Below are 24,163 nucleotides of genomic sequence, written 5' to 3' on the forward strand. Positions count from 1 at the left end.
ATGTCCAAAGTGGAAGATGCCGTCGCGGCTGATGCGGCCACTCTCGGCGCCATGCAGATCAACGCCTTTGACGCCAACCAGCCCGAGCCCTTATTCGTCGAGCCCTACGCCGTCACGGGCTGGGCTACCTTTATCCAGCGCGCCGCGTCGTCTCGGTCCGGTCCGCAAGCCCGCGTCGGCGTGATTCGCGACGACTCTGGTAACGTCTTTGTCCAAAGCCGCCGCCACAGCTTGAGTCCGCTAACCGGCTTTTGACAAAAACTAGGCGCGGCGAAAGCAGCGTGCTTGCTGCATATCGCGCGGGACAACGACGCTGCAGCAGACCTGTACGGGCCCTGGCAGGAATCTTGGGGCGCACCGCCGCCGGACATGAGCAAGGACAGACTGGATGCCTTCTTCGGGGAGATGAAGGCGCAGCACAAGGCTGTCATGGGCCATGTCCCTCATATTTGTACGTTTATTTTCCCTAAAAGCAGGGGCGGGGGTGGTTGGCTGACTGCTCCCATGACAGACTTGGAAATCATCATGACGCACTCGACGGCGCGCGGCCGTGGGTACGGCATGGCGCTGCTGCAGTGGTCGAATGAGATGGCCGACGGCTTCGGACTGCCGCTGTATCTGGATGCGGGAGAGGATGTCGTGGGCTTGTACACGCGCGTGGGCTACGTGCGGCAGCCGGACGAGCTGCGCACGAGCAAGAGCTTGGTGCCGATGGTGCGGGCGGCTGTCAAGGCGTAGTCGGGATGAGTCTGAAAGTGTTGGCTGATGACGTGTATGTAGGTGTAGATATCAAATGCAGACCATACGGCAACACGACAAGCTAGAAAGCTCTCTGGGAAGTTGGGAAGATGTGGTGGCGGTGCTCTGGCGAGAACTTGTCGAGAGGAAGCAGTCGCCGAGACCTCAGCTTAGGTGTGTCCCACAACGGTGCGGTAGACCAATGGGATCATACCCCAAAATACACTTGGGATTTCAGCTGCCTGGTCGAGTAGATGGGAAGTGTTCCGCTGTGTTACCTCGCTCATGTGCAAGGCGCCTTGTAATACCGCTCAGGTTCCAGGCAGCGACTCGCACCCGCCCGTTATGCGTTGTCAGTCATACAGCATCCGAGTTCGGCAACTTTAGCCTGCATTCCCGACGTGCCAGAAGTTTGCGGCGGTGGGAAGGTAAAGGGTAAAGATGCAGACGGTGGATGCTGCTACGGAAACGCCACGCCCTTTTCTACAAGTGGTCTGAGACTTGCATGGTTTCTGAGTGCAAACAAGGTTTATGAAGAAATTCAAGATTTTTTTTGGATTTCTTTTTAATTTATTGATACTTTATTGATGTGTATTCGATCCGGCCCAGCAGGCAAGCAACGAGCAGCAGCTTTTATTAGACACGGCCACAAAGACATTACAACAAACGAAACCTGACAAACACACATTCGACAAGGAGAATTCGGACAAAACTGACTGGGCAAGAGAAGCACAGAAATAGATGGCGGTGCAGGCGCTGGCACAGAGAGAACTGATCGCAGCCTTGAGAGCATCGAAACCTCGCCCTGGACTGGCAGCTGCCATCCCATCTTGTACACGCAACTGTCTTGCTTCGCCGCGCCTGCACTTTAACACACTCGTACAAGCAGGCTGCCAGGATGCAAGCCCAGCAGCGCTTCCTCGCGGCGCGAGAACCCACGGTAAACTACTTGCGAGTGCCGCGCCGGGCGGAGTTCGATGTCGACGAGCAGCTCCAAAAGACGTTCCGGGTGACGCCGGCGGCGGGAGCGACGACTTACCCTTGCACTCTCCTCATACTTGACACAGGCAGAGATGGATATTACTTGGATCGGCGGGTCAGGCTCGTCGTTGCTCGTGTTGCGGGCGGCGGGATGGAAGCGTGTGCGCGGTCGCTGCTGTTCAGAGTAGCGTGCCGGTCTGGCTCTGTGTTTGCTGCTTCGTCTGCGCTGCAGGTCGGGGCGTCCAGGTAGTTGAGCTGGATCCGCGTCGGATTAGCACGCATGAATGCATGTTTTATCGGCGGGGGGCTGCCAGGCGAAGGAGGTCGGCGTTTTCGTAGAGCTTTCTCAAGTGTAAGCCGTTTCCTTTGGGGAGGGACTGCGATGTTGTGTTTGCAAACTCACTTTCCGTGGCACTCGAGTCATAGGCCGCACAAGAAATGGTAACCCGCTGCCGTTTTGAAGCGGCAGGTTTGTCAACCCGCTGCCATTCTGTAGTGGCCGGCTCGTTTCCAACGTCTACCATTTCTGCGTCAGAAGAGGCCCCGTCGTCCGCGGGCGAGTTCACGTCGTAGCACGACTCTGCATCGGTGGACTCGTTGTAGCACGATTCTGTATCGGTGAACTCGTTGTACCACGATTCTGCGTCGGTGAACTCGTTGACTTTCTTGAACGTCATTTGGACGCCACGACTTGCCCTGGGTCCAGTGATGCGGGCCATGTTGCGCTCTCTTTCGGATGATGTCAGCTCGAGAGGATGAAGGAGTCTGAGCAAGAACTCTCTCCGTCTCTCGGACACGGCGAGGTTTTATACCCAGACGATAAACGGGGCTGTCCATCATGGTGTGACACCAGAATAGCCTGGTTGTCATCTACATGTAGGCATCAATTGTCGTCACCATGCAGCGGCCACTTCATCTTGTCGTACGCCTACGTGGTTTTCGTTTCGGATGCCTAGATTGGCCAGTTCTTGCGGTCTAGTTTGCAGCCTGGAGATACCAGAAAAATAATCCACTATAAGATTGTTCCAGGTGTTACTATGACAGCTACCCTTGCATCTAAGGAATGAATTCGGGCCATTCACAGTTGGTAGTCGTTTTCGGACAACCCATGTCAGCTGTGACAGGTCACACGAATGAATCACACGCGTGACTTGAGAAGGCTGCTATATACTTGTATCAATCTACATGTAAGACTTGGAACCCTGGTTGCTTTTGATCTCTCTGGGAGGGCTTGTTCGCCTTGAAGCTGCCATTCATGCCACGTATCACCCACGACAGCGACTCTGCAGATATGTGGGACATCCGGCTGCCTAGTATCGTATTACATGGCCGGAAGAGAAATTTTTTCCCTTTGTTATTCGATGATCCTCAGGCACAAGGCGCTTTGTGACACCCCGTAACTTCCAGGCAGCAGCTCGAACCCGTCCGCTATCCATCATCAGCTGTGGAACACGCGGAATTCGGCAGTGTGAATTCTTTATATTTGCATTAGTGTGTTTCTTTATAGATTTGGAGATGATAGTAGTACATCCTATGTAGTAGGGCCAGGGAGTGATAGAAATGCTCTTGTGAAGTGTGAAGGGGTGGCACGAGCGACTTTGCCTACACGAGTTGTTGAAGATCTTCACAGGCGACAGGTTATTTCCTCAATCAATACTAAATTCACATAAATAATTCTATTCTCGCCCCATTTTCCATTTCATTCCATGTAGCCGACCAGATAGACAACCAGCGTACGCGGCTCGACGGCGGACAAATCTTGGTGAAGGGGACAGAAACAAACCAAAACGAAGAAAACTCCAAACAACCCCCCCAAAGAGACACGAAGCGATACAAAAATATCTGGCGCTTGACGACAGATAGAGAGAGAGACTGACTTCCAAGAATAGATAGTGATGTCCATCACTAGGGAAAGATGCCGTAAGAGTGATGCTGGTAGTTAGAGCGTCGAGTTTGTCCGTCCTGAAATCTAGGACTCTGCAGGCCATAGCCGGCCATCATCACTCTGTCTTCCGCTGGGGGTGCGGGCTCCGGCCCCGGCTCTGCTGTGCTGCGCAGTGTCAACAGGCGGTACGTCCTGTGCCGGGATCCCCATGGAGGAGGCCTGTCTGCCGCTTGCCGTGTGCAGATTGCCCTTGGCTGCGCGGCGTGGCCTTGCGCATCCGTCGCGTGAAGCTCAGAGCTACATGGACGTGCTGCGGCCACGCTCTTTTAGAGGCCACGGGTAGTTCTGCTCCGCCGGTGGGAGACTGGCATCCGTGTGCATGTCCCCGGCCGGGGGGTTATCATGATCTTCAGCGAGGACGTCTTTCGAGTCGGTAGCGGGATGAGCTCTCGAGTCGGTAGCGGGATGAGCTCTCGAGTCGGTAGCGGGATGATCTTTAGCATCGGTAGCCGGACGATCTTTCGACTCGGTAGCGCGTCGATCTTTCGACTTGGTAGCGGGATGGGAAGAACTCCAATGGGGCCATTTGCTATAGTGAAGATATTTCCATCGGTAGAGTCGCCCATCGGGGAACGCCATCGCATGGTGGCATTCGCCATTGGGGAAATAAACCCACTCGTAGGATTTCCCACAGGGGAAAAAAACCAAACGACGACACTGCCCATCGGGGAAATAATGATGGTGATGTTCCGGAGCTCGGACACCGCGCCAAACAGCCCGGTCGAGTTTCAAGCTGTCGATTTCGCTGATCTGATCTGTGATGACTCTATTCTTCTCGAGGAGCTGTTTTCCCCGTGCCTTGGCGCAATCTTGCCACCAACCGAGCCGTTGTCGCAAGTTATTCGATTCACTTTCCGCGTATTTCAATTTTCGTTCCATGTCGGCCAATTTTCGTTGCAATTCGGCCACTTGCTTGTCAACAGCTTGCTTGTCAACAGCTTGCTTGTCAACAGCTTGCTTGTCAACAGCTTGCTTGTCAACAGCTTGCTTGCCTTTTTTGATAATGGCAGGGTCGTGGAACTCGGATGAGTTGCTTCGCTCGGAGTTTGCCTCGTGTCGGCTGCTTCCCTCTTGTCCGTTTTCTCGCTGCCTGTTCTGGCTTGGACTCTGCTGGCGGGCGGTCGCATCACGCCCTCGGATATCGACTTCACGACTCGATGATCTTGTAGGTCGAGGTTGCTGATCTATATGGTCCAGGTCTGTTAGCATATGGCTGTTGCTTCCCTTTTCCGAGTCCTGTTCTCAAGCATGTTTACAAGCAAGACAATCATGCTTAGGAAGCCATATCTCCATGAACATGTTCCTAGGCAAGGGAGGGGGTAGTTTGGGTAATTCAACTCACGGCTTGGTCCTGGCGAGGCATTCGTGCTCTGCTCAATGGTCGCAGATTCTTCCACAGGCATGACATCGTCGTCGGTAGACTTGGCATTGCCCACAGGCGCCGCTCCGTTCGCAGAGGGACTGTTGTCTATGACAACATCCTCATGCAAAGGCATGGTTGCAGGCTTAGGAGGACCCTTGCGCGCAGAACGCCCTTTCTTTGTATATCTCTTGCCCATGATTTCGGTCCGTTGGTGGTGTTGTTGGTTCGAAGTGGTTGTTGGTTGAATCCGAGTGTGAATATTCTGGCAAGAACACTTCCCTCCCAACAGCCTAGGCCTGGGATTTTATACCCAGACAAGAAATGGCTGTAACACAACATTCTGACAAGGCAGACGGGTTTTTCGAAAAGAAAGGTCATCTTCTCCGGCAGTATGCAGTTGCCTTTGTGCCTTCGCCCCAGTCCGCGGCCGCTGTTTCGGATCGTGAGGTGGCCATGCTCTCGGTCCAGCCAGCAACTTCAAAGCTTCTGCAGAAACATCTACCTGCTCTTTATGGTTGCCTGAAATTAATGTTCAATTTTGACTTGCAGAGGAAAAGGCACTGCAACAAGTGAGTTGTCGACGCTCTGGAACAAGTGAAGGTCAGGCAACAAGCAGGCCATAGGTGACACGGGTAGTGAGCATGTGGCTATAGATATGGGACTCCAGGCTTTTTTTTAAAACGATACTCAAGGCCGTACAGCTTGGCGTTGTGCTGCGTGGTCTTGGGGGCTGCAATTCGCGCCCATGCCTAACTGGCGACGGCGAGCCAGTAGGGCAAGAAGTGCGCGATTGCAACAGAAAGCGTTTGAACTAGAGTTTACTTTGCCGTGTGTAACGATCCCACCTGTTTGACCGATTAAATAGTGGACTTTCTCTGCCTATCTCCATTTAGGCCATGTCTGTGCCAGTGTGACCAACACCTGGAGGAAGGTCATGGGGCATGCACGCTCCTCTAGGCAGGAAATTTTGCAATAGTCCGCAGTTTGAGTCGAAACCATTGATACAAGATACTTGAGAGTATCCAGGAAAGTTCGGTACTGGGAGGCATCAAGGCGTAATGCATCGTAGGATATGTCATACACGTCAGCCGAGCGAGGGCAGCCGTCTTGATTCCGGGTCCTGTACGCCCGACAGCGGGCTGGAAACATGACATCGGCGTCTTTCTTCTGTGAAATACTGGCGTTGGAACTTGTATACTGTGTAACATTGTTTTCTCTGGCTTGCTCGTAGCTCGGTTGCGCGGGATTGCACAGCGAGCTGTGGCATAGGCGGCAACGGAGTAGCCTTAATAGGCAGCTGTCAACAAAGTAGCCTGCCTGTCGTAGCGCCGTGTCTCTGCCTGCGCCCGCGTCCGAGCTTTCTCGAGATCTTACCCAATTCTCATCAGTATTCCCGTGAGCGGCTATGGAGTCGTACACGGAGGAGGCAACAAGACTCAGAGCTCCAGAAGGCTCAGGCAGCGGTTCCAGGTCGTCGACGTAACATCAGTTTCTTTGAGAATTTTTCGGAGATTTACTACATTTGCGTTTGACCCTCCATCATTGTGCTACTAGCGAAGCAGTTTCCGTCATGGTGACCTTGTGATGGATGCATGTACTAGTCGAGCACTGGCCGTACCTGCTTGGTACCCGACGAGTCCCGCTAAAAATGGTCAAAAAGGTCGGAGGGCAGGGAAATCAATAACTGAGGATCGAATCAATCCAAGCTCGGCGACATGCACTGATTGAAGAAAAATAGAGTATCGGGGCAAAAGGTGATCTGATGCCAGGACAGGGGTTCGAACCCTGGAATCTCGCGATAGTGGTGAAATAAGTACAAAAGAAACTTAAAACCACCGCCTTAACCACTCGGCCATCCTGGCATTAAGACGCTAGCGATTGGCTAATTTGTCACTAAGAAGGTATACAAAGCGACTCTGGCATTTCGACGAGTTTACGCGAAACTATTTTAACGATTTCGATGCATTGATGAGCCCAAATCGACCTTTTTTGAACCGCGTGAAGCCCTTAGCAAGTTTGACACGAGTGGTGCTGTATTTCGTTGGTGCACGGAGTTTTGATGGTAGGTGGTGATCTTCGCTGTAGCGTCGAAACTGCATCGCGCCACTTTCTCTGATCTTGTTATTGATCTTGCTTGTTTTGGGGGGTTTTTTTTGCAAGTTTCTATTCCTGCGAATACTGTATTTCGAAGTGCGCCATAACAGGGCTCGGAAAGGCTGCATGCCGAGATGTTCTGTTGAGTCTCGAGAGTTACGCAAAACAACAGCGAGTGCAGTTTATTTCTTTTCGAGCATAATAACTGGACGGCAGCTTACATGCCCTCTAGACTACATGGTCCTTGTTCCCATTATGGAGGACAATATTGAGACATGCCCTTCGCGAAACCTCTCCCTCAGGGCAAACACAGAGCCATCACTCGCCCTGGCAAAGGCGCAATGGAAGAATGAAGGGGCGTCACTCCCTACTCTAAGCCTGGGTTGCATTGACATTCAAGGGAAAGCTGCACTTCGGGTTCATCAGGGCGGTAGATTTCAATTTTTTCTTACGGTTCGTCGGGTTAGTAACAACGCTCCCAAAACTTTGCCGTTTACAGGTAGGCTCGACTCACCGCGTCACAGCATCCCGCCACTCGGTCGATCGGGCACGCTGAATAGGTGTTCTGTCCTTTCGTGGTCGCTGAGAGTTCGGCAGAGGGTACACCTGCGAAGAGTTGGTTAGCACATCGGGGGGGGAGGCGACGGTACAGAAAGGTTGAGCGGCTTGCATTCTTTTCCCTGACGGCGCACGATGTTCAGGCAGCAAGCCCCGCGCGAGGGATCTTGAACCTGAGGGCCCGGCCTGATGCAATTAAAATTGTTGGTAGGGGGCCTCTTGAGGCTGCTGTTCTGGAGGCCGGCATCGTTGGCCTTGGTAGCCGATACCAAGAGCAGGATGGCGGCAGCCAAAGTTGACAGTTTTACGAGCATCGTTTCGGGTCGTGTTTGGGCGTTTTCCGGGGTATCTTCTTCAGTTGGCGATGATTGTATCTTCTCAAGAAAAAAAGGGGTTCGTCAAGAAAGAAGGGTGTTTACCTTCGCTAGGTAAGTGACGTGTTTTTTACCACCACGTGATAGACCGTTGCGAGTGGTGATGGCATAGCTGGCATTATTTAAGAACCTTGGATTATTTTAGCCGCACCACCTTGCTTTTGTAAATTCGACTATAGTTAGAGTCTGGGGTTTGTTTCTTTTCCCAAGACAGAGAAAGAGAAGGTGTGAGGCAATGCAGGGCGACCAATACCCTCCCCTTCCCTGTTATTAAATAACTCGAACAAGACTGTTCCCACTCAGAACTTCTCTACGTAGAATTTATATCACTTCTTCAAGCAGTAATGGATTTCTTTGGGTTTATTTTCAACCTGGTAGGAGTGATGGACGACGACCAGCCCCGAGCAGCGGGTGTGACATGGCCTACTCAACGGGGGCAGCCCTCTGCTCTAAGAATTTGTCCAAAGTTAAGCGACGAATATACTTCAATAATGTATTTTGAGCCCTAACGCAACGTACTACGACTTTCATCAGTCGTGCACAGCTTACCTGCCTAGGGCTATTTGGAAGGTAGCGCTGGCCGCGTGCCAGCCAACACACCCGGCGTTTGCAACTCTATCTTGGTCCCCGCCTTCGGCGCTGATAGCCTCAGACAATTACTCCAGGTGACAGCCTAGCTAAAAATAAATTATGCAGCCTATGTTTTGTAAGATAGTGATACAAAAGGGCGGCCAGCACGTTCCCCGCCGCGGCTCTCGCCATGCTATGTACCTCCGCTGTTGGGCTTCGGTTGCCTTTCGTGAGTGTGTACTTTTACTTTACCATCTTCTCTTCAATTGAAGAGTGAGGCATGTTGCGTTGAGCAACGAATCTCCAGGTTGACATTACTTGATCGACCCTCGCCTCGCACGAGAAATACCACACTTGGCTTCGGATTTGCTTCGGGGCCTGCCCTATACATAGCCCCAAATGAGGCTTTCCAGTTCTCCTCTCGTCACTCCATTCCGGCAGGATTGGAACCCTGAGCTACCAGTCACGTCGATATTACGGTCTAGATTAAAATAATTGCTGCTCAGTGTGACCCCACGACACCGCAGCAACAGTGTTAGCCATCGACAGGTCACACGCGCATCAGGCAGCTATCCGCCTTTGACCGCATTTTCCGTATTCGCGTAGTAGCGCAGCCTCATATAGACCGATAAAATATGTCGGGCTATCCGTGCCGGTAATGTTATTCGGTGATGTACCTGGTTCATGAAAGTGTTGTGGCTTATTGACAACGACTTTGTAGTGTCCTTCGCCGACCGCCTCTGCCAATGTAGCTTACACAGGCAAGAGGGCAAAAGAATAACCCCAGCCATGGTGGCATTCAGGCTACCTCGCTAGAGTTTAGCACTGCTTTAAGTATGTACTGTACGTACTTTACAGTTCAGGAACGAGCTTCAAATTATCCACCCAGACACAATCTAACTCGTTTACCAGTACTTTGAGCTGCTGCTGTCGAGTATTCTCAAGCACTGACGCTTCAGTCTGAGCATGGGTGCTTATCGCCGCGCCGCTGCCACCGCACGGGAACTCGGGACGGTGTTACGGTGTCTTGGTTTGTGGAGATTGCCGACATGGGCAATTCCCGACATGGTGAGCTGCAGAATGGCCCTTCGCCGAAGGTCTGCGGATAATTCATCACGGTTACACTACGGTGCTCGCCTCAAGACCAGTCCACGCCTAACTATCAATGATTGAATGAGGGCAATTCATCAATCCAGCTCCAGCTCATGTGGTCGGACTTTTCAGTTGGGTGACCTTGGAGAGTCACCACCCCGGAGCCGCATTAGTACATGTGAGGTGGTCCATATGTACAGTAGTTTCTATTCATGCCTGCAACTATCAGTAATCCTCCGTCCTGCATACTTGCAGTGACTTGTATGTATGCTTCCGTCGTACAGACGGTGGTATAACCAGGGCGGCGTTTTTACCCTGCATATCGAGTGGCCTCGGTGTCACTGTACCTGATGCGCTGGCAGACCGGTTAACCCGCACCGCCGATTCCAAGTACTTACTTGGCTCGAGAAACAGGCTCGCCCACCGCCGTGAACGTAACCCACTCCGACGAAGCGTAAATAGCACGCTACTTGTTTCGCTGCTACTCCGTACAGAGCAGAGCGAGCGATCCCTTGTGCCTGTGCTTGCACCTCTACCCCGCAGACTGAGAGGACCAAACCTCGGCTGCGCCTCTATTGTTCAAAAGGGGCCGTCGCCCGGTTTTTGGGCACCTATGTAGTTTTCTGTAACTGTTTTTGTCTTGTAGAGTTTTGTCGACTTTCTTTGCAAAATATGCTTGTTTCTCTTGTCGCTGTGCTGGCCCTGGCTTCCGCCGCTTCCGCCGCCCCCGTGGATGCCTGCGGCGCGCCCCCTCCAAACACTTTGTGTTCTTCCTACAGTAGGGCTACCAGAAAAGCGATTGGGAAGGGATCGAGTTTTGGCTAATGAATGCGAAAAAATAAAGCCATCCTCAGCGCGCGTGGCACGGTCGAACCTCAGGGTGGCTCCATTGACTTCCAAACCATGAACAAGAACGTGTTTGCGGAGCGCACTGGCGGAAAGCTTGTATGTCTAGCCACGTTTTTTCACCTGCATTGGCCAAATCATTATTAACCTTGCTCAGTACAATGTCGTGTATCCCGCCGATTGGGACCAAAACAGCGCGTCCGGAACAGAGGATGTAAGCGGCTCGATTTGAGTTGCGCTCGGGTAGTCAAACCATGAAGACTAACCCGAAACTTCTAGTTGATCAGCCAGGTGGGCAAAATTCTCGGGCAGAATCCCTCGGAATGCCTGCTCTTCGAGGGCTACTCCCAGGGCGCCACACTCGTCGTCGATGCCCTGCCGCGGCTCACCGGCGCCGCCTTTGACGCTGTCAAGGGCGTTTTCCTCATTGGCGACCCGCGACACGAGCCTGGTCTTGCTTGCAACGTCGATATGCAGGGCGGCGACAAGACTAAGGACACTACTGGACTTTTCTATGACAAGGGCAAGAGCATTCCCCAAGACTGGGTCTCCAAGTCGCTCGTATGTTTGGAAACCTCCAACGGCTGCGCCAACTAGTGGCTAACTTTTCCCGACAGGGTGATTCTGTCTGCGATGTCACTTTTAGCAATGATACTCTCATCACAGAAGAGCACTTGGCCTATGCTTTAGACGCTGGCATGCAAACCATGGGGGCCGCGTTTTTGCTGAAACAGCTGAGCTGAGCTCATGTGACGAACACTGTATTTTCGAACATGCCTTCTCATTATATACGACGCTCTACATGCTCTAAGTGCAATTCTCCGTGTCATCTGTCGCGGCCATTGAGTAGCTATAATCTGTACATGGACAATTCGATACTCCAACAAGGAGGTCTTTCAACCAAGCAAAAATCTAGACAAGTTCGTTTAGCAAAATTTAGCCATTGAAGATGGATAGTCCTTGCTTCGCCGATAATATATGCTGTGTCTATAGCTCGGTATCAATGATCACTCGGTCGCTGAGGAAAAGCGACGCCTCTTCTGCCTCTGCCTCTGCCCCGGAATTTGTCGTTACCAAGCACACCACTACAAGAGCTCCCGCCTTCCATCATGACATTATCCGAGACGCATTTCACATTTCAGTCGTGTGATAGCGCCAACGCACTGTCTGTGGCGCTGCACTTCTACTATTTGAGACACGGCGTCGCCAAGAACAAGGCCACGACCCGCCCGACACCCGCGCCGACGCCTCCATCCACTGGATCGCCTTTTCCGATCCGATCTGAAGCCACCCCGACGTTGCGAGCCACCGCCGCTATATATTCTGGGGCGTCTGCTCCTGCAACGTTTCTCAGTTACGATGCCATCGACGCTCTGTAGGCCGCCAGATCCAGGAGCGACCAGACCTGTCTAATCTGTCCTCGCTCGAGCTGATAAAACGCATGCTCCCTGAACCGCACCGCGTTTCCCGTCGCAGCGATTCCGCGAAACTCCCTAATCGGCACGCCGGTGAAGCCCAGGCGTGCGGCGACCTGCTGCGCCTCCTCGTTGACCACCAGGCGCTCAATGGTGAAGCGCAGGCCGGAAATGTCGTCGAAGCTCGACTCGATCATTTCTCGATACTCGTCTCGGGTGTAGTCGACGTGGTTGTGCGTGACCATGTCTTGGCAGGCGGCATCGAAATGGCCGCGCATGGTGTGCGTGTTGATCGAATCGATGTAGTCTGTGTAGAACGCGCGCAGGTCAGAGGTATTCAGTCCCTGCGCCGGAGCTGCTTTCTTTCCCATCGGTTCCGTTTTGGACAGAGGAGCTGCAGAGTAGTTCCTGCCAGCCAAAGAGTGGATTGTAGAAAGCTTGTCGTGGACGATGGTGAAGAGCGTCTGCGCCGTCCACGCCTCGGTCTGGTCCGGCGGGCGAGGAAACAGGAAGCGCGCCGCAATTTCGGCGCTCTCGTCGTCGACTATACACATGTCGAGCTGCGCCGTGTCAAACTTGTCGTCTTGAAGTTTTTGGATGCAGGCATGGCGCGTCAAGCTCTTGCCATTGACCATGACGTCGCTGGCCAGAAAAGTCTCCGCAGCGTTCCAGTCGCCATTCTGGATGGCAGCAAACCACCGGGAGAAAACAATGTGTGTATCCTTCAAAGACTTCATCGAAGCGGGTAGAGTTTCGAATTCAAGAAAGCAGATACAGTGCAAGGTAGATGATGAAGTGGAAATGAGATGGCCGTGAGTTTGATCGCACCCTCGCGATGACTAGTGGCGATGACAAAGCAGCAAATGAAAACAGAAGCCATTGCACTATCTATCACAAGGACGTTAATAAGTGTATGCCCCTAGATCATTATCTATACGCGTAACTTGATATCGTTTCGTAGAATGCCAGGTTCCGCAACAGCAAGGAGTTGATGTGTAAATGCAAGTCAAAAAAACGCGTGAGAAACAATTTCATGAATAATCAAATAGCCACTATCATACGCCAGACTGCTTCGACATTAGATCTATCACAAAGTATCCATGCTCATGCCCCAATTCCATTGCCAATTTCGGCGTCCCAAGTACTCGAGCAAGGCTGGTCAGATCCCGACTGTTGGTGTAACCCACATTGACCGAAATACTCTAGTATCATCCACCAAAAAAGAAAATCATTTACATCAAATCATTAAAAAATCGTAAATCACCGTCATACCGCTTTGGGCAGTGGCCACGTCGCTAGCCAAGTCAAGGTAACGAACCCCTAGGCCGCGGCTTGCAGTTGGATTCCGGGCCGTATGCATTTTTTCTTGCCGCGGGTGGGAGAGGGCTGTTCGTCGTCCGACTCCTCGAAGCTTCTATTCACGAGTTCGACAAGCGCCTTCCGTTTCCGCTTGCTGCCGATCGACGTGGGTGCCTCGACGACATCCTCTTCCCACGTTTCCATGACCGCCGGATCAAAGGATCCCACGAGGTCCTCGCCGAGCGCCTTCCCGAGTCGCTCTCGCAGCCCTAGAATCGGCCAAATGGGGACCCTCACGTAGTCGATCTTCAGGCCGAGGCCCCCGTCAAACTTTGTGGCGGACGGCATCTTGTGTGGCCGCCGAAAGTGCTCCAAAAAGGTCGCTGTGATGTGGCCTGTATAGACAAGGAATTCAGCCGTCTCGGAATCGTGTGTCAAGAGGCGCATCCTCACATCATGGAATGGTTTATCTTTCTTGGCTGGAGATTTTTCTCTGCCGCACTGGTTCGCGTAGAAATGCCTTTGGGCCATGGCAAGCATGATGCCCGCAATGGGAGCATCCGCGTCCGCGTTGCTTGGCGCGAGGGCCTTGGCCCACAGTCTGCGTAGGTTGTGAACGGGTTTGTTGAGATCGCCGTTGGGGCAAGACAAGATGTAAAACATTTTTGTCCGCATCGACTCTAGCTTCGCTTTGCTCATGTAGCAAACCATAGGACTGTCGGTCAGGAGATGTTGCCGCGAAGTCGACGACTGTTGCGACTGTGATGCCGACTGTGAAGCTGTTTCTTGTGTTGACTGCGCGGTGCTCAAGGAACTTTGTGACGGTAGAAAATGGCCGCCTGGGTATGCCCAAATGCATTGGGTTTTGACAGCGTCGTGGTAAACTTTGTCTCCGAAATAGAGATGCAATTTTCCGAAACCAACAACCCGACAGAAGGTGGCGGGCCAGAGCGTGCCCATGATTGTGCGTACAGTCGCGCACAAATCATCAGGATCAGTACTCCTGTACGAGAGGATATACGTGAGCTTGTCACTAAGAGTCGTGATGGTTCTCGAAGGCTGCATGTGCCCTTTGGGCGGCGGTGAGCCAGGCTCATTCACTGGTATAGGAGTATCGCACTTTGGCAGCTTGTTGAACTGGACGCCGAGGAGCTGTGCATGCTGGTCTGTCCAGCACAAGATCCGTTCGAAGAGCCGACTGCCAGGGTGCTGCCGGATAATGTCGACAACAGAGCCTGGCTCAACAGGACGAGGCCGCCGCAAACGGGTCTTTTTTGCTACTTTGGCGAGCCTGGGTTGAGACGATCGCCGTGACGTGCTTTGTGGCGATTTTTGGACTCGTGAGGTCTGAGGCTCACTGTCGCGACCCATTTTGATGAGGCAGTGCGCGAGTAGTGCCCCGGCGGCACTGGTGATGAGGAAGCTGGAGGGTGTATCGAGTCAAGGTCGCGTGTCTAGTATCGAAGTTCGAGGTGCGATCTTGTCCGCGACATGAATGTTCTTATGGTGTTCATAGTTTGAGAAGGCTGTTCTTTGTTGGGCCTTCGTTTGGGCCCCGCGCGTCGATGCAGGCCTAGACCGGCTTTAGGCTGGCCAGTGTCACGGTAACACCAGGCAGACAAGTTGCCACTGGTCTGTGCCTCGTACGCGTAAGTGATGCGAGGTCACGTGCATCGGTAGGCAGCAGCTTCCCGATCAGTCAGCCACAGCAGCAAATATTGTAGCCACAGTTGTACAGTCAGCAAACAAAGATGTTGCTTCTGTAGTACCACTCACAGCTTACTACTAGTAGTTAGAACGAGTTGCGACCACCAAATCTCTGTTTGAGCTCTCGTTTGCGCGCCACGCTAGTTGATTCACTCCAAGCTCTCTTTTTTGAATCGTGATACGAGGCCATTGCCCTCACACGTTCGGGACGCGTGCGAATCAAGGCAGACTGCTCCAGCGTGCATCATCACTTCTCTTGTGACTTTTTGCTGCGCATCTTTCCTGTGGCATTGCACTCCCCCGTGACGCGGACCTGCACAGCCATGGCCAGCCGATTCGTGGTGCCCGACAGTAGCCCACCCAGCAGCGCGCCCTCAACACCCGACCGATGGCCGCAGCGCAGCTATGGCCTACCTGATCTGGGCGGCCAGCCCTCGACGACACCTGGAGGGCCGCCGCCGCCCTCGTCTGCCGCCTCGACGACGCCTGCAGGAGCGCCCTCGGATGCCTTCCTCGGCAGCTCCATCATGCGCGGCGTCAGCAAACCCAGCTTTGCCGGACGCACACTGTTTGAACGAAGCGATGCCAGCAACGCGCCGCTCGGCCGCTCTATCCGAGGGCGCGAGCTGGGCCCGTCTGGCTTAAGTCGACAGTTCAACTTCGATGAGGACGCCGAAGGCGAGGATGTGGATGCCGAGGGCGAGGACGAGCTGCCTCCCCCGCGCGGCAGCCTTTTCCGCATGTCGCACACTGACGCATATCAAGCTCCTGAGGCTGATGCGGATGGCGATGATATGGAGGCCGAGATTGAACGATTTCTTCTGCAAGAAATGGCCATGCAGCAGCAAACCGCGGACGAAGGCCTCACGCTCGACGACAAAGGATCTGAGCAAGGCGACATGTTCCTTAACATGCGACACGATGATAGACCATATGGCCAGCCCATCATCGGCGAGGGCGACGACCTCATCATGCTGAATACGCCCGCCGCTACCCACAAGGCCCGCAAGGAAGCCGAAGACATATTCCGTCGATCATCTGCACACTTTGGCGCGTCCACGAAAAACAAGGAGTTCCGATTCGGTACCATCGCGAGAGACATTTATACGAGCCAAGACGCCGCTACTCTGAGCGAGCCGACTGATCTGATTCTCAGCAACGAGGCTCTCGTCTGTCGTCTGTACAAGGATGGCGTAGGGGCCGAAGAAGACGTGGACAAGATGGACAATTCCCTTGCCACTATCTCGTATCGCCTGATTCAACTCTGGAATGATTACGTAGAAACCTTTCCCGAACCCGAAGGAGAGGATTTTGCGTCTATTGGCCCCGGCACGAAGGCCCAGCCTTTTGAAAAGGCCGCGTTCGTCGCCCACCTGATTCTCCGCATCCACCACACAAGATTCGACCCCGAGACCGAGCAGGAAAAGACACCGCCGCTGCCAGAGGTCCTCTTTAGCTGGCTGGATTCCAGTCACAATCTCTTCCCCGACCAAGTTCGCGAAATTAGTCGATACAAGCCCAGTCCAGCATGTCACAGCTTGTTCTGGCAAACCTTGCGAAACGCCTTACTCCGAGGAAACGTCACTGGTGCGTCCCATCTGCTGAAGAATGCTGGATGGGAGCACGTACGCAAAGGCACGCGTGGAGAAAAGGCATATACGGGCAAGGCTTTTGACAATGTCCGACGCTTTGCCGCTGCCACCTGTGAGGTCCTGGAACAGTGCCCTGCCGCTAACGGCGACTGGGATATCTGGAACAGCGCCTGGACTCTGTTCCGTGTACGCGCCAAGGGCTCATTGGATAGACTAACTCTTTTCGCAGAGGGTCGCGAAGCGCAGATGGATGATTATAATGGCGGCTACGGCTCTCCCGCCCAGTCCATGACCACAATGGCAAAGGAAGCGTCGAGCCAGCTCCCATGGGATGTCTACGAACACCTGCAAACGGTGTATGGTATCGTTCTTGGCGACCACGAGGCCATTTTGGAGACTGCTCAGGACTGGTGCGAGGCTACGGTGGGACTTTTCGGATGGTGGGACGACAGCACACAGCGGCGCAAGCATCTGCGTATCACACAGGGCCGTTTCAACGCTTCGACGAGCCGATTCGGGGCTTCCGATGACTACTTAGACCGACTTTCTGATGCCTTCCACAAGGTCATCCAGTCTGATCTAAATCCCAATACGATGGATCCCGTTGAGGTTGCGCTTGCCTCTACGTTCGAAGGTAACGTCACAGCAGTGGTTGGGTGCCTCCGAACCTGGTCGCTACCCGTCTCATGCTCGGTTGCGGAGATTGCCTCGCTTGGCGAGTGGCTTCCGCCCACAAAATTGGCCACTGATTTGCCATCAGATGGTCTCGACATGGACGATCTGGCGCTTCTTGGAATCACACAGCCGTCCGAAGATGAGAAGCAAGGAATCAAAGATACAACACTGGTGCTCTATGCCCGGGAACTAGCCGGCATCGAGCATATGTCCCCGCAACGAGACGGCTGGGAAATAGCGATTCAGGTTCTGGGTCGAATGGATCTTGCAGACAAGTCAGAGCAGACTGTGGGCGAACTTTTACGAGACTTGCTTGCAACACTTACCCAGCACTCGGGTCACACGGTAGACAAGATGTGGAGGATACTTAATGAGCTAGGCATGATGAACTTTGCCGAGGAGACTGCCGAGGTAAGCGCCGTTGACTGTCGAGACTTTGGACTTGAGAAACTGACTTGGAGTAGACATTTGCGGACATCCTGGCCAAGGAATCACACCGCTATGGTGAAGCGCTATGGTATTTTGCGCTGTCGCACAAGACGGAGCGCGTTCGCGAGGTACTGAACTTGCTCACATCGTACTCGCTGGTTCAGTCCACAGCGTATCCAGCAGAAACGGAGCTGGATAATGAACTTAAGAATCTCTTGCGAAACCGCTCAGCGACGTTGGAGAGAAGAGCGGAGCAGGATCTCGAAGCAGCACAACTACTTGGTCGCATGCTGAGTGGGTACGCGACACTTCGCAAGTTTTACGAGCTGCGAGACGAATATGCGCATGAAGATGCGTCGTCGTCCAAGGCATTGTCGCTACGGAAGAAGGCTGCGCTTGCACTGGTGGCAGCCATTTCTAGCTCAGACGATAATATTCGTGGCGGTCTCTACGACGACGCACGAGATGCGGTCATCAGCGAAGACTTCCTGCTTGCCCTGCTAGGAGAAGCTACAGTGTTCCTAGGCCAGAAGCCTTGTACGGTGTCTCTCGAGCAGATCGACATTCTTCTCAAGGCGATTGAGGACCTACAGACAGTGGGCTCGCGCGTGTACGAGGCGTGCGACGAGTTCTTCAAACTGGTGCTGGCCTCTGGGCAAGGGTTCAAGGGGTCGACGCCAGCGGATCTGCTCAAGTCGACCAACGCGCTGGGGGCGAGCAGCTACATGATGACGGGCAGCTCGATGCTGGTGAGCCAGCTGCACAAGACGGGCCGGGTCGAGAGGGGCTGGGACTGGCGCAAGCAGTGGCAGGCGTCGACCAAGAGCGACGAGGTGCTGCGCAGGCTGCGGCTGGGATTGGCGCAGGATCTTGCGGCGCTGTGGCTGGAAGATGCGGACGGCGCGGCGAGGGCGTTTTAGATTCACATGGATGAGCGGCCTTTTTATTTTTATCGTTTCTGGGATAGGGATGTGTTGAGAAAATTTGGAAGTCAGTTAACGTAAGGATGAGTTTCCTGACTGCTTGCGTATTGTAGGATAGGACGGACGCGCGGCAGTCAACTTAATATCCAGGCAGACATTTGGTTTTGTAAAAGCACGTATGGTATATCAGGATGGTATATCAGGGTGGCATGTATTCGTTGGCCTGATGGGTGGTGATTAATCGAGGAACAGATTGCGGACCCAGAACTGAAGCGACAGATGCAGCAACATTGCAATGGCCATTGGCCTTTTGTAGGGGATGAAGATGAAGAGAAAAATGCAGAGGAACATAGATCGTCAAGAGAAACTGCGTATATTTTTTATTCATCTTTATTAGAGACAAAAAAGTCCTGTTCCCGAGCTTCCGATTTGCCCAGTGCAGGCGTGCTCTGTAACATGCCCTGTAGCCAAGCCCTGACCTAAGCCAATCCAGTGCTGGCAATTTCCAAAGGTCAGCCCCCAGACCCTCTTTTATCACCTGCAAAAAAACGTCACAGGCCAATCTGATTGTTGTAAATAATTACCTCCGCCCCCACTCCGACCACGCAGCCGAGCAACCGGGGCAAAAGAAAAATCCCCAGCATCTTTTCGTCCGTGTCAGTCACCCTATCCTGTCCACCCGTCCACCAAACCATCGCACAAAATGGCTCCAATGGCAATGGCCGGTCGCCTTGGAGGTGCCATGACAGTATGCTGCTCCCCAATAATTTTTGACAGTCATTTTCTAATACCTCCCCACCCATTAGACCCTTGTCCGCTCTGCTGCGTTAAGCTCCGGCTCCGGAGCCGCTGCCCTGCGTAGACTCAACCTCACGCGCGCCCTTTCCACGGCCACCTCGCTGCCACCCACCTACGAGCGCCTCTTCAACAAGTACACCGAGGTCCGTCGCGTCCTCGCCGGCCAGCGCCTCACCCTCGCCGAAAAGATTCTCTACAGCCACCTGCACGACGTGGAAGACTCGCTGCTCACCAACACCGACAATGGCCGCAGCGTCCGCGGCCGCGCCAACCTGCGTCTCAACCCGGATCGCGTCAACATGCAGGATGCCTCGGCGCAGATGGCCCTGCTACAGTTCATGTCGTGCAACCTGGCACGGCCCGCGATCCCGGCTAGTATCCACTGCGACCACTTGATCGTCGGGCACAAGGGCGCCGACGATGATCTGACGGCCGGCATCGAGACCAACAAGGAGGTGTTTGACTTTTTGGAGTCGGCCGCGCGCAAGTACGGCATGGACTTTTGGCCGCCCGGCGCGGGCATCATCCACCAGACGGTGCTGGAGAACTACGCCCTGCCAGGGCTCATGATGCTCGGCACCGACAGCCACAGCCCCAACGCCGGCGGCCTCACCACCATTACCATCGGCGTCGGCGGCGCGGACGCCGTCGAGGCGCTTGTTGGTGCGCCGTGGGAGCTCAAGGCGCCCAAGATCTTGGGCGTGGAACTCACTGGCCAGCTCAGCAGCTGGGCCTCGCCCAAGGATATCATCCTGCGTCTGGCCGGCGAGCTCACCGTTCGCGGCGGTACCGGTTACATCATTGAGTACTTTGGCGCCGGCGTCGAGTCGCTCAGCTGCACCGGGATGGCCACAATCACGAACATGGGGGCAGAGGTCGGCGCGACGACGTCCATCTTTCCGTATACGCAGGCGTCGAAGCGCTACCTGGAGTCGACGCGCCGCTCGCAGGCCGTTGCCAACATTGACGCGCTGCAAGCGTTTCCCGGCGCGGGCACGACCTCTGACGCACGCTTCCAGTTCCGCGCCGACGACGGCGCCGAGTACGACGAGCGCATCACCATCAACCTGTCCGAACTGGAGCCGCACATCAACGGGCCCTTCACCCCCGACCTGTCCACGCCGCTGTCCAAGTTCAAGGACGTGGTCAAGGAGCAGCAGTGGCCCGAGGCGCTCTCGGCCGGCCTCATCGGCAGCTGCACCAACTCGTCGTACGAGGACATGACGCGCGTCGAGTCGCTCCTCAAAGAGGCCGCGGCCGCCGGGCTCAAGCCCGCTGCCGACTTCTACATCACCCCCGGCAGCGAGCAGATTCGCGCAACGCTCGAGCGCGACGGCACGCTGGCCGCGTTTGCGGGCGCCGGCGGCGTGGTCCTGTCCAACGCCTGCGGGCCGTGCATCGGCCAGTGGCAGCGCCGGGACGGCGTGCAAAAAGGCACCCCGAATGCCATCCTGACGTCGTACAACCGCAACTTTCGCGGCCGCAACGACGGCAACCCGGCGACGATGAACTTTCTCGCCTCGCCGGAAATCGTCACCGCCATGGCCTTTGCCGGCGCCACGACGTTCAACCCCGTCACCGACACGCTCAAGACGCCCGACGGCCGCGACTTTAAATTCTCCCCGCCGCAGGGCAAAGAGGGCCCCGCGACGCCGTTTGACGCGGGCGTGGCCGCGCTCGGCGTGCTCTCCCAGCCCGCGGACCCGAGCGTGGCCGTGGCCGTGGCGCCCACCTCGGAGCGGCTGGCCCTGCTGGAGCCGTTTCCTGCCTTTCCGGCCTCTGACCTGTCTGGGCTGCGGGTGCTCGTCAAGGTCACGGGCAAGTGCACGACCGACACCATCTCCGCCGCGGGTCCGTGGCTCAAGTACAAGGGCCACCTGCCCAACATTTCCACCAACACGCTCAACACGGCCGTCAACGCGGAGACGGGCGAGGTCAACGGGGCGTACGACCTCGACGGCAGCCAGCACACCATCCCCGCGCTCGCGGCGCGCTGGAAGGAGCGCGGCCAGGACTGGCTCGTCGTCGCCGAGCACAACTACGGCGAGGGCTCGGCGCGCGAGCACGCCGCGCTGCAGCCGCGCTACCTCGGCGCCCGCGTCGTCCTGACCAAGTCGTTTGCGCGCATCCACGAGACCAACCTCAAGAAGCAGGGCGTCGTCCCGCTCACGTTTGCCGACGAGGCCGACTATGACAAGATCGCGGCGGGGGACGAGGTCGCCACGGTCGGGCTGTATGACATGCTGCGCAACGGCGGCCGCGGCGAGGTCTCGCTGAGGGTGACCAAGAAGGACGGCGGGGAGGAGTTGATGATTGCGACCAAGCATGCGATTAGCAAGGACCAGGCGGGCTTTGTCCTGGCTGGCAGTGCGCTGAACTTGCTGGCCAAGGGCGTCTAGGGACGTGTGGTGAGGCGGAGGACAAAAGCAAATGGTTGATTTGCGTCATTTCATTGGAGTCGGCGAGGCCTTTTTTTTTTGTAGATTCTTTGTTGGCGTTGTTTTTATTTATTCTTGTCTTCTTATTTCTCGTATTGTCCTACTCACCATTTCAAGTACTTGATGTCATGGTCAACTCTTATTGGAATTGACTTTCGATTTAGTACACGATTTTTACATGCGAAGTGCATCACATTTTGTACGCCAGTGGTCCGCCAAACCCATTCTTGGTCTTTCCATATATTCACAAAGTCACAATACGCTATGCTGCCGTAGTCTGGACCATTTCAAGTCTGCCAAATGTACTGTCATTTGTGTGTTTGTACTCTCACGCCAGAAAATGCATCACCTCAGTCCTGTTCCAAAGCAACGTACCTGTACAGATACAGAGGTCTACCACCCAGAAGGAACTCCATACAGACTAATCTGTTTCCATCAATATACCTTGGAAATGCTGCCACGCCATGTGTGTACTGTGTTCCACTTGCCGCTCCATTGCCACGTCTTGTTCCCTCATCTTCCGCTGCCACTCGCAGGCCTTGGCCCAGCCAGGTGTGCTGAGCACGTCCGCCGGGAGCCGGTCCGCCGGAACGTCGCCAAAGTCTATGATGCGCTTGTACGCGGCCGGTTGGGGATCCTGTCGCGTCCGGCGCCCTGCCGCGCCCCGTACGGGCGCCTGACGCTTTGCCTCCGCCGCCATCTGCTTGTTGTAGAGCCAGCGCATCCGCTGCGTCACTTTTCCGAACCACGTCTTGCGCTTCGGTCGGTCGCGAATCTCCCGCCTCTTGTCTTTCCACCACTTTTTGGAGCGCACCACAGGGCCGTGAATTGCCGGGTTGGCTGGGACAAAGATCCTCGCGTCGGGGGGGAAAGCGCTGGATGCCTTTGTGGGGCGAGGAACCTTTACGCCGGGGGGCGGTTGTAGTTCGCTCTGGATGTAAATCGCGGCATCAAAGGCGTCCGAGTCGAAAATTCGGCTTTGCCTTCTTCGTTTAGGAGAAAGTTTTGGCGGCGACGTGGGCCGATTCACAAGGGTAAGTTTGGTGACCTGGTTGTCCCTCATTTTGTGTTTGTTCCCGAGACGATTCCTGCGCAAAATAGCTAGCGGGACATTATCCTCCGACGATTCAGTCTCGACTGTTGCATTTTGAGTGGCTACAAAGATAGCAGCGTGTGTCGTTTCCGGGGCGCAGATGTCGCTGATCGGTATTGCGCGGTGCCTCGAATTTGGCATATCGCAGCACGACTCTTCCAAAGTTAGACGCCGTATAGGTGAAGAAGCGTCCTCGTCGTTTCTGTCGTTATCGTCGTCTTCGTAACTTTCGTCGCTTTTCTCATTCTCGTCGTTTCTCTCGCTTTCGTAATCTTCGTCACTTTCGTCGTTTCTCTCGCTGTCGTCGTTTCTCTCACTCTCGTAATTTTCTTCACTCTCTTCGCCGCTGCTGTCGATGTATATAATTTCTCGGCTTGCACCTGAAACCGTGACCTGGACTTCCGTATGTAGTGACGTCTGCGTTTGAAGAGGCTCGACTTTTGTAGTTTGTGCCGTAGAGCCACATGAATACACCTCTGCGAAACTCTCAGCTTCTGGCAAAGCGGGCGGTAAATCATGCATAACTGCCACTTTGGCTTTGAATGTGGGTAAACCAGCAGTCGCGTCTCTATCATTGTCACTGCCGTCGGACAAGACAGTAAGGTCTGTGTAATCAAAGGAGCGGGGCACCATATCAGCTCCAGCAGCGCCGACAGCAGCAGCATTGAGGGTTGCAGAATCAAAGGCATCCATCATCTCGTGTCCTGTCCCATCAGCCATGTTGATGTCTCTGGCAGGGGTTGAAAGGGTATGGTTTAGTGGCTGCAGGTTTGCTCCATTTGTGTGAAAACGCGAAAGTGGCCCCAGACTTCCATCATCTCCAGTTGTTTGCTTGCCAGCTGTTGGTTTCTGTCCTTTGCCACTTGGGCCGACCACTGCAGGCGTAGAAATGGCAGTTGCCGGCAGTGCGGTCGTCCGCTCTAGGAGTTTCTCAGAGGAAGTAGACACATGCGGCTGTTGGCGCCGAACTCGGGAGCTACTAGGGCTTTCATAGAATGAAAACCGTCCTCGGGTCCATTTTGCCGTCTTTCTCGGTTTTGTGACCCTGTTCGCAGCGATGACAGGAGCCTTCGAAGGCCCGCTGCCCTCACTGCCGCAGCTTGGAATTGGTGAGTTGGGCCCAGTCGGCTGTCTGGCGGCATGAAGGCTCATAGTGGTTCAAGGGCAGTTTCAGCACTTAAATCTGCCTATTTTCGCGAGTCTCGGATACAGCATGACTCGGTATCCACGCAA

General features: G+C 54.5%; 9 protein-coding genes across 9 annotated transcripts; 4 read left to right on the forward strand and 5 right to left on the reverse strand.

Annotated features, from left to right (window-relative positions):
- On the forward strand, nt 1-738 carry CCM_01572 (Acyl-CoA N-acyltransferase; the record flags this gene model as incomplete). The annotated part of the gene is made up of 2 exons (XM_006666728.1): nt 1-199; nt 266-738. The coding sequence occupies 2 exons, from the start codon at nt 1-3 to the stop codon at nt 736-738; spliced, it is 672 nt and encodes a 223-aa protein (XP_006666791.1).
- A 3,163-nt stretch (nt 739-3,901) lies between these two features.
- CCM_01573 (uncharacterized protein) lies at nt 3,902-5,223 on the reverse strand (the record flags this gene model as incomplete). Its single annotated transcript, XM_006666729.1, has 2 exons — nt 3,902-4,905; nt 5,007-5,223. 2 exons carry the CDS (start codon nt 5,221-5,223, stop codon nt 3,902-3,904), a joined length of 1,221 nt encoding a protein of 406 aa, XP_006666792.1.
- A 2,408-nt stretch (nt 5,224-7,631) lies between these two features.
- On the reverse strand, nt 7,632-7,993 carry CCM_01574 (uncharacterized protein; the record flags this gene model as incomplete). Its single annotated transcript, XM_006666730.1, has 2 exons — nt 7,632-7,727; nt 7,772-7,993. The coding sequence occupies 2 exons, from the start codon at nt 7,991-7,993 to the stop codon at nt 7,632-7,634; spliced, it is 318 nt and encodes a 105-aa protein (XP_006666793.1).
- Nucleotides 7,994-10,387: 2,394 nt separating this feature from the next.
- On the forward strand, nt 10,388-11,304 carry CCM_01575 (Cutinase; the record flags this gene model as incomplete). Its single annotated transcript, XM_006666731.1, has 5 exons — nt 10,388-10,493; nt 10,560-10,660; nt 10,719-10,775; nt 10,841-11,122; nt 11,179-11,304. The coding sequence occupies 5 exons, from the start codon at nt 10,388-10,390 to the stop codon at nt 11,302-11,304; spliced, it is 672 nt and encodes a 223-aa protein (XP_006666794.1).
- A 611-nt stretch (nt 11,305-11,915) lies between these two features.
- CCM_01576 (uncharacterized protein) lies at nt 11,916-13,097 on the reverse strand (the record flags this gene model as incomplete). Its single annotated transcript, XM_006666732.1, has 2 exons — nt 11,916-12,815; nt 13,038-13,097. The coding sequence occupies 2 exons, from the start codon at nt 13,095-13,097 to the stop codon at nt 11,916-11,918; spliced, it is 960 nt and encodes a 319-aa protein (XP_006666795.1).
- A 199-nt stretch (nt 13,098-13,296) lies between these two features.
- CCM_01577 (uncharacterized protein) lies at nt 13,297-14,646 on the reverse strand (the record flags this gene model as incomplete). The annotated part of the gene is made up of 1 exon (XM_006666733.1): nt 13,297-14,646. The coding sequence occupies one exon, from the start codon at nt 14,644-14,646 to the stop codon at nt 13,297-13,299; it is 1,350 nt and encodes a 449-aa protein (XP_006666796.1).
- Nucleotides 14,647-15,305: 659 nt separating this feature from the next.
- Nucleotides 15,306-18,598, forward strand: CCM_01578 (nuclear pore complex subunit Nup85; the record flags this gene model as incomplete). The annotated part of the gene is made up of 2 exons (XM_006666734.1): nt 15,306-17,660; nt 17,714-18,598. The coding sequence occupies 2 exons, from the start codon at nt 15,306-15,308 to the stop codon at nt 18,596-18,598; spliced, it is 3,240 nt and encodes a 1,079-aa protein (XP_006666797.1).
- A 706-nt stretch (nt 18,599-19,304) lies between these two features.
- On the forward strand, nt 19,305-21,798 carry CCM_01579 (aconitate hydratase; the record flags this gene model as incomplete). Its single annotated transcript, XM_006666735.1, has 2 exons — nt 19,305-19,349; nt 19,408-21,798. 2 exons carry the CDS (start codon nt 19,305-19,307, stop codon nt 21,796-21,798), a joined length of 2,436 nt encoding a protein of 811 aa, XP_006666798.1.
- Nucleotides 21,799-22,099: 301 nt separating this feature from the next.
- CCM_01580 (uncharacterized protein) lies at nt 22,100-23,650 on the reverse strand (the record flags this gene model as incomplete). Its single annotated transcript, XM_006666736.1, has 3 exons — nt 22,100-22,142; nt 22,213-22,258; nt 22,312-23,650. The coding sequence occupies 3 exons, from the start codon at nt 23,648-23,650 to the stop codon at nt 22,100-22,102; spliced, it is 1,428 nt and encodes a 475-aa protein (XP_006666799.1).
- Between the last annotated feature and the right edge of the window lie 513 nt (nt 23,651-24,163).

Source organism: Cordyceps militaris (genome assembly GCF_000225605.1).
Source record: "Cordyceps militaris CM01 unplaced genomic scaffold CCM_S00001, whole genome shotgun sequence".
Classification (NCBI taxonomy): Eukaryota; Fungi; Ascomycota; class Sordariomycetes; order Hypocreales; family Cordycipitaceae; genus Cordyceps; species Cordyceps militaris.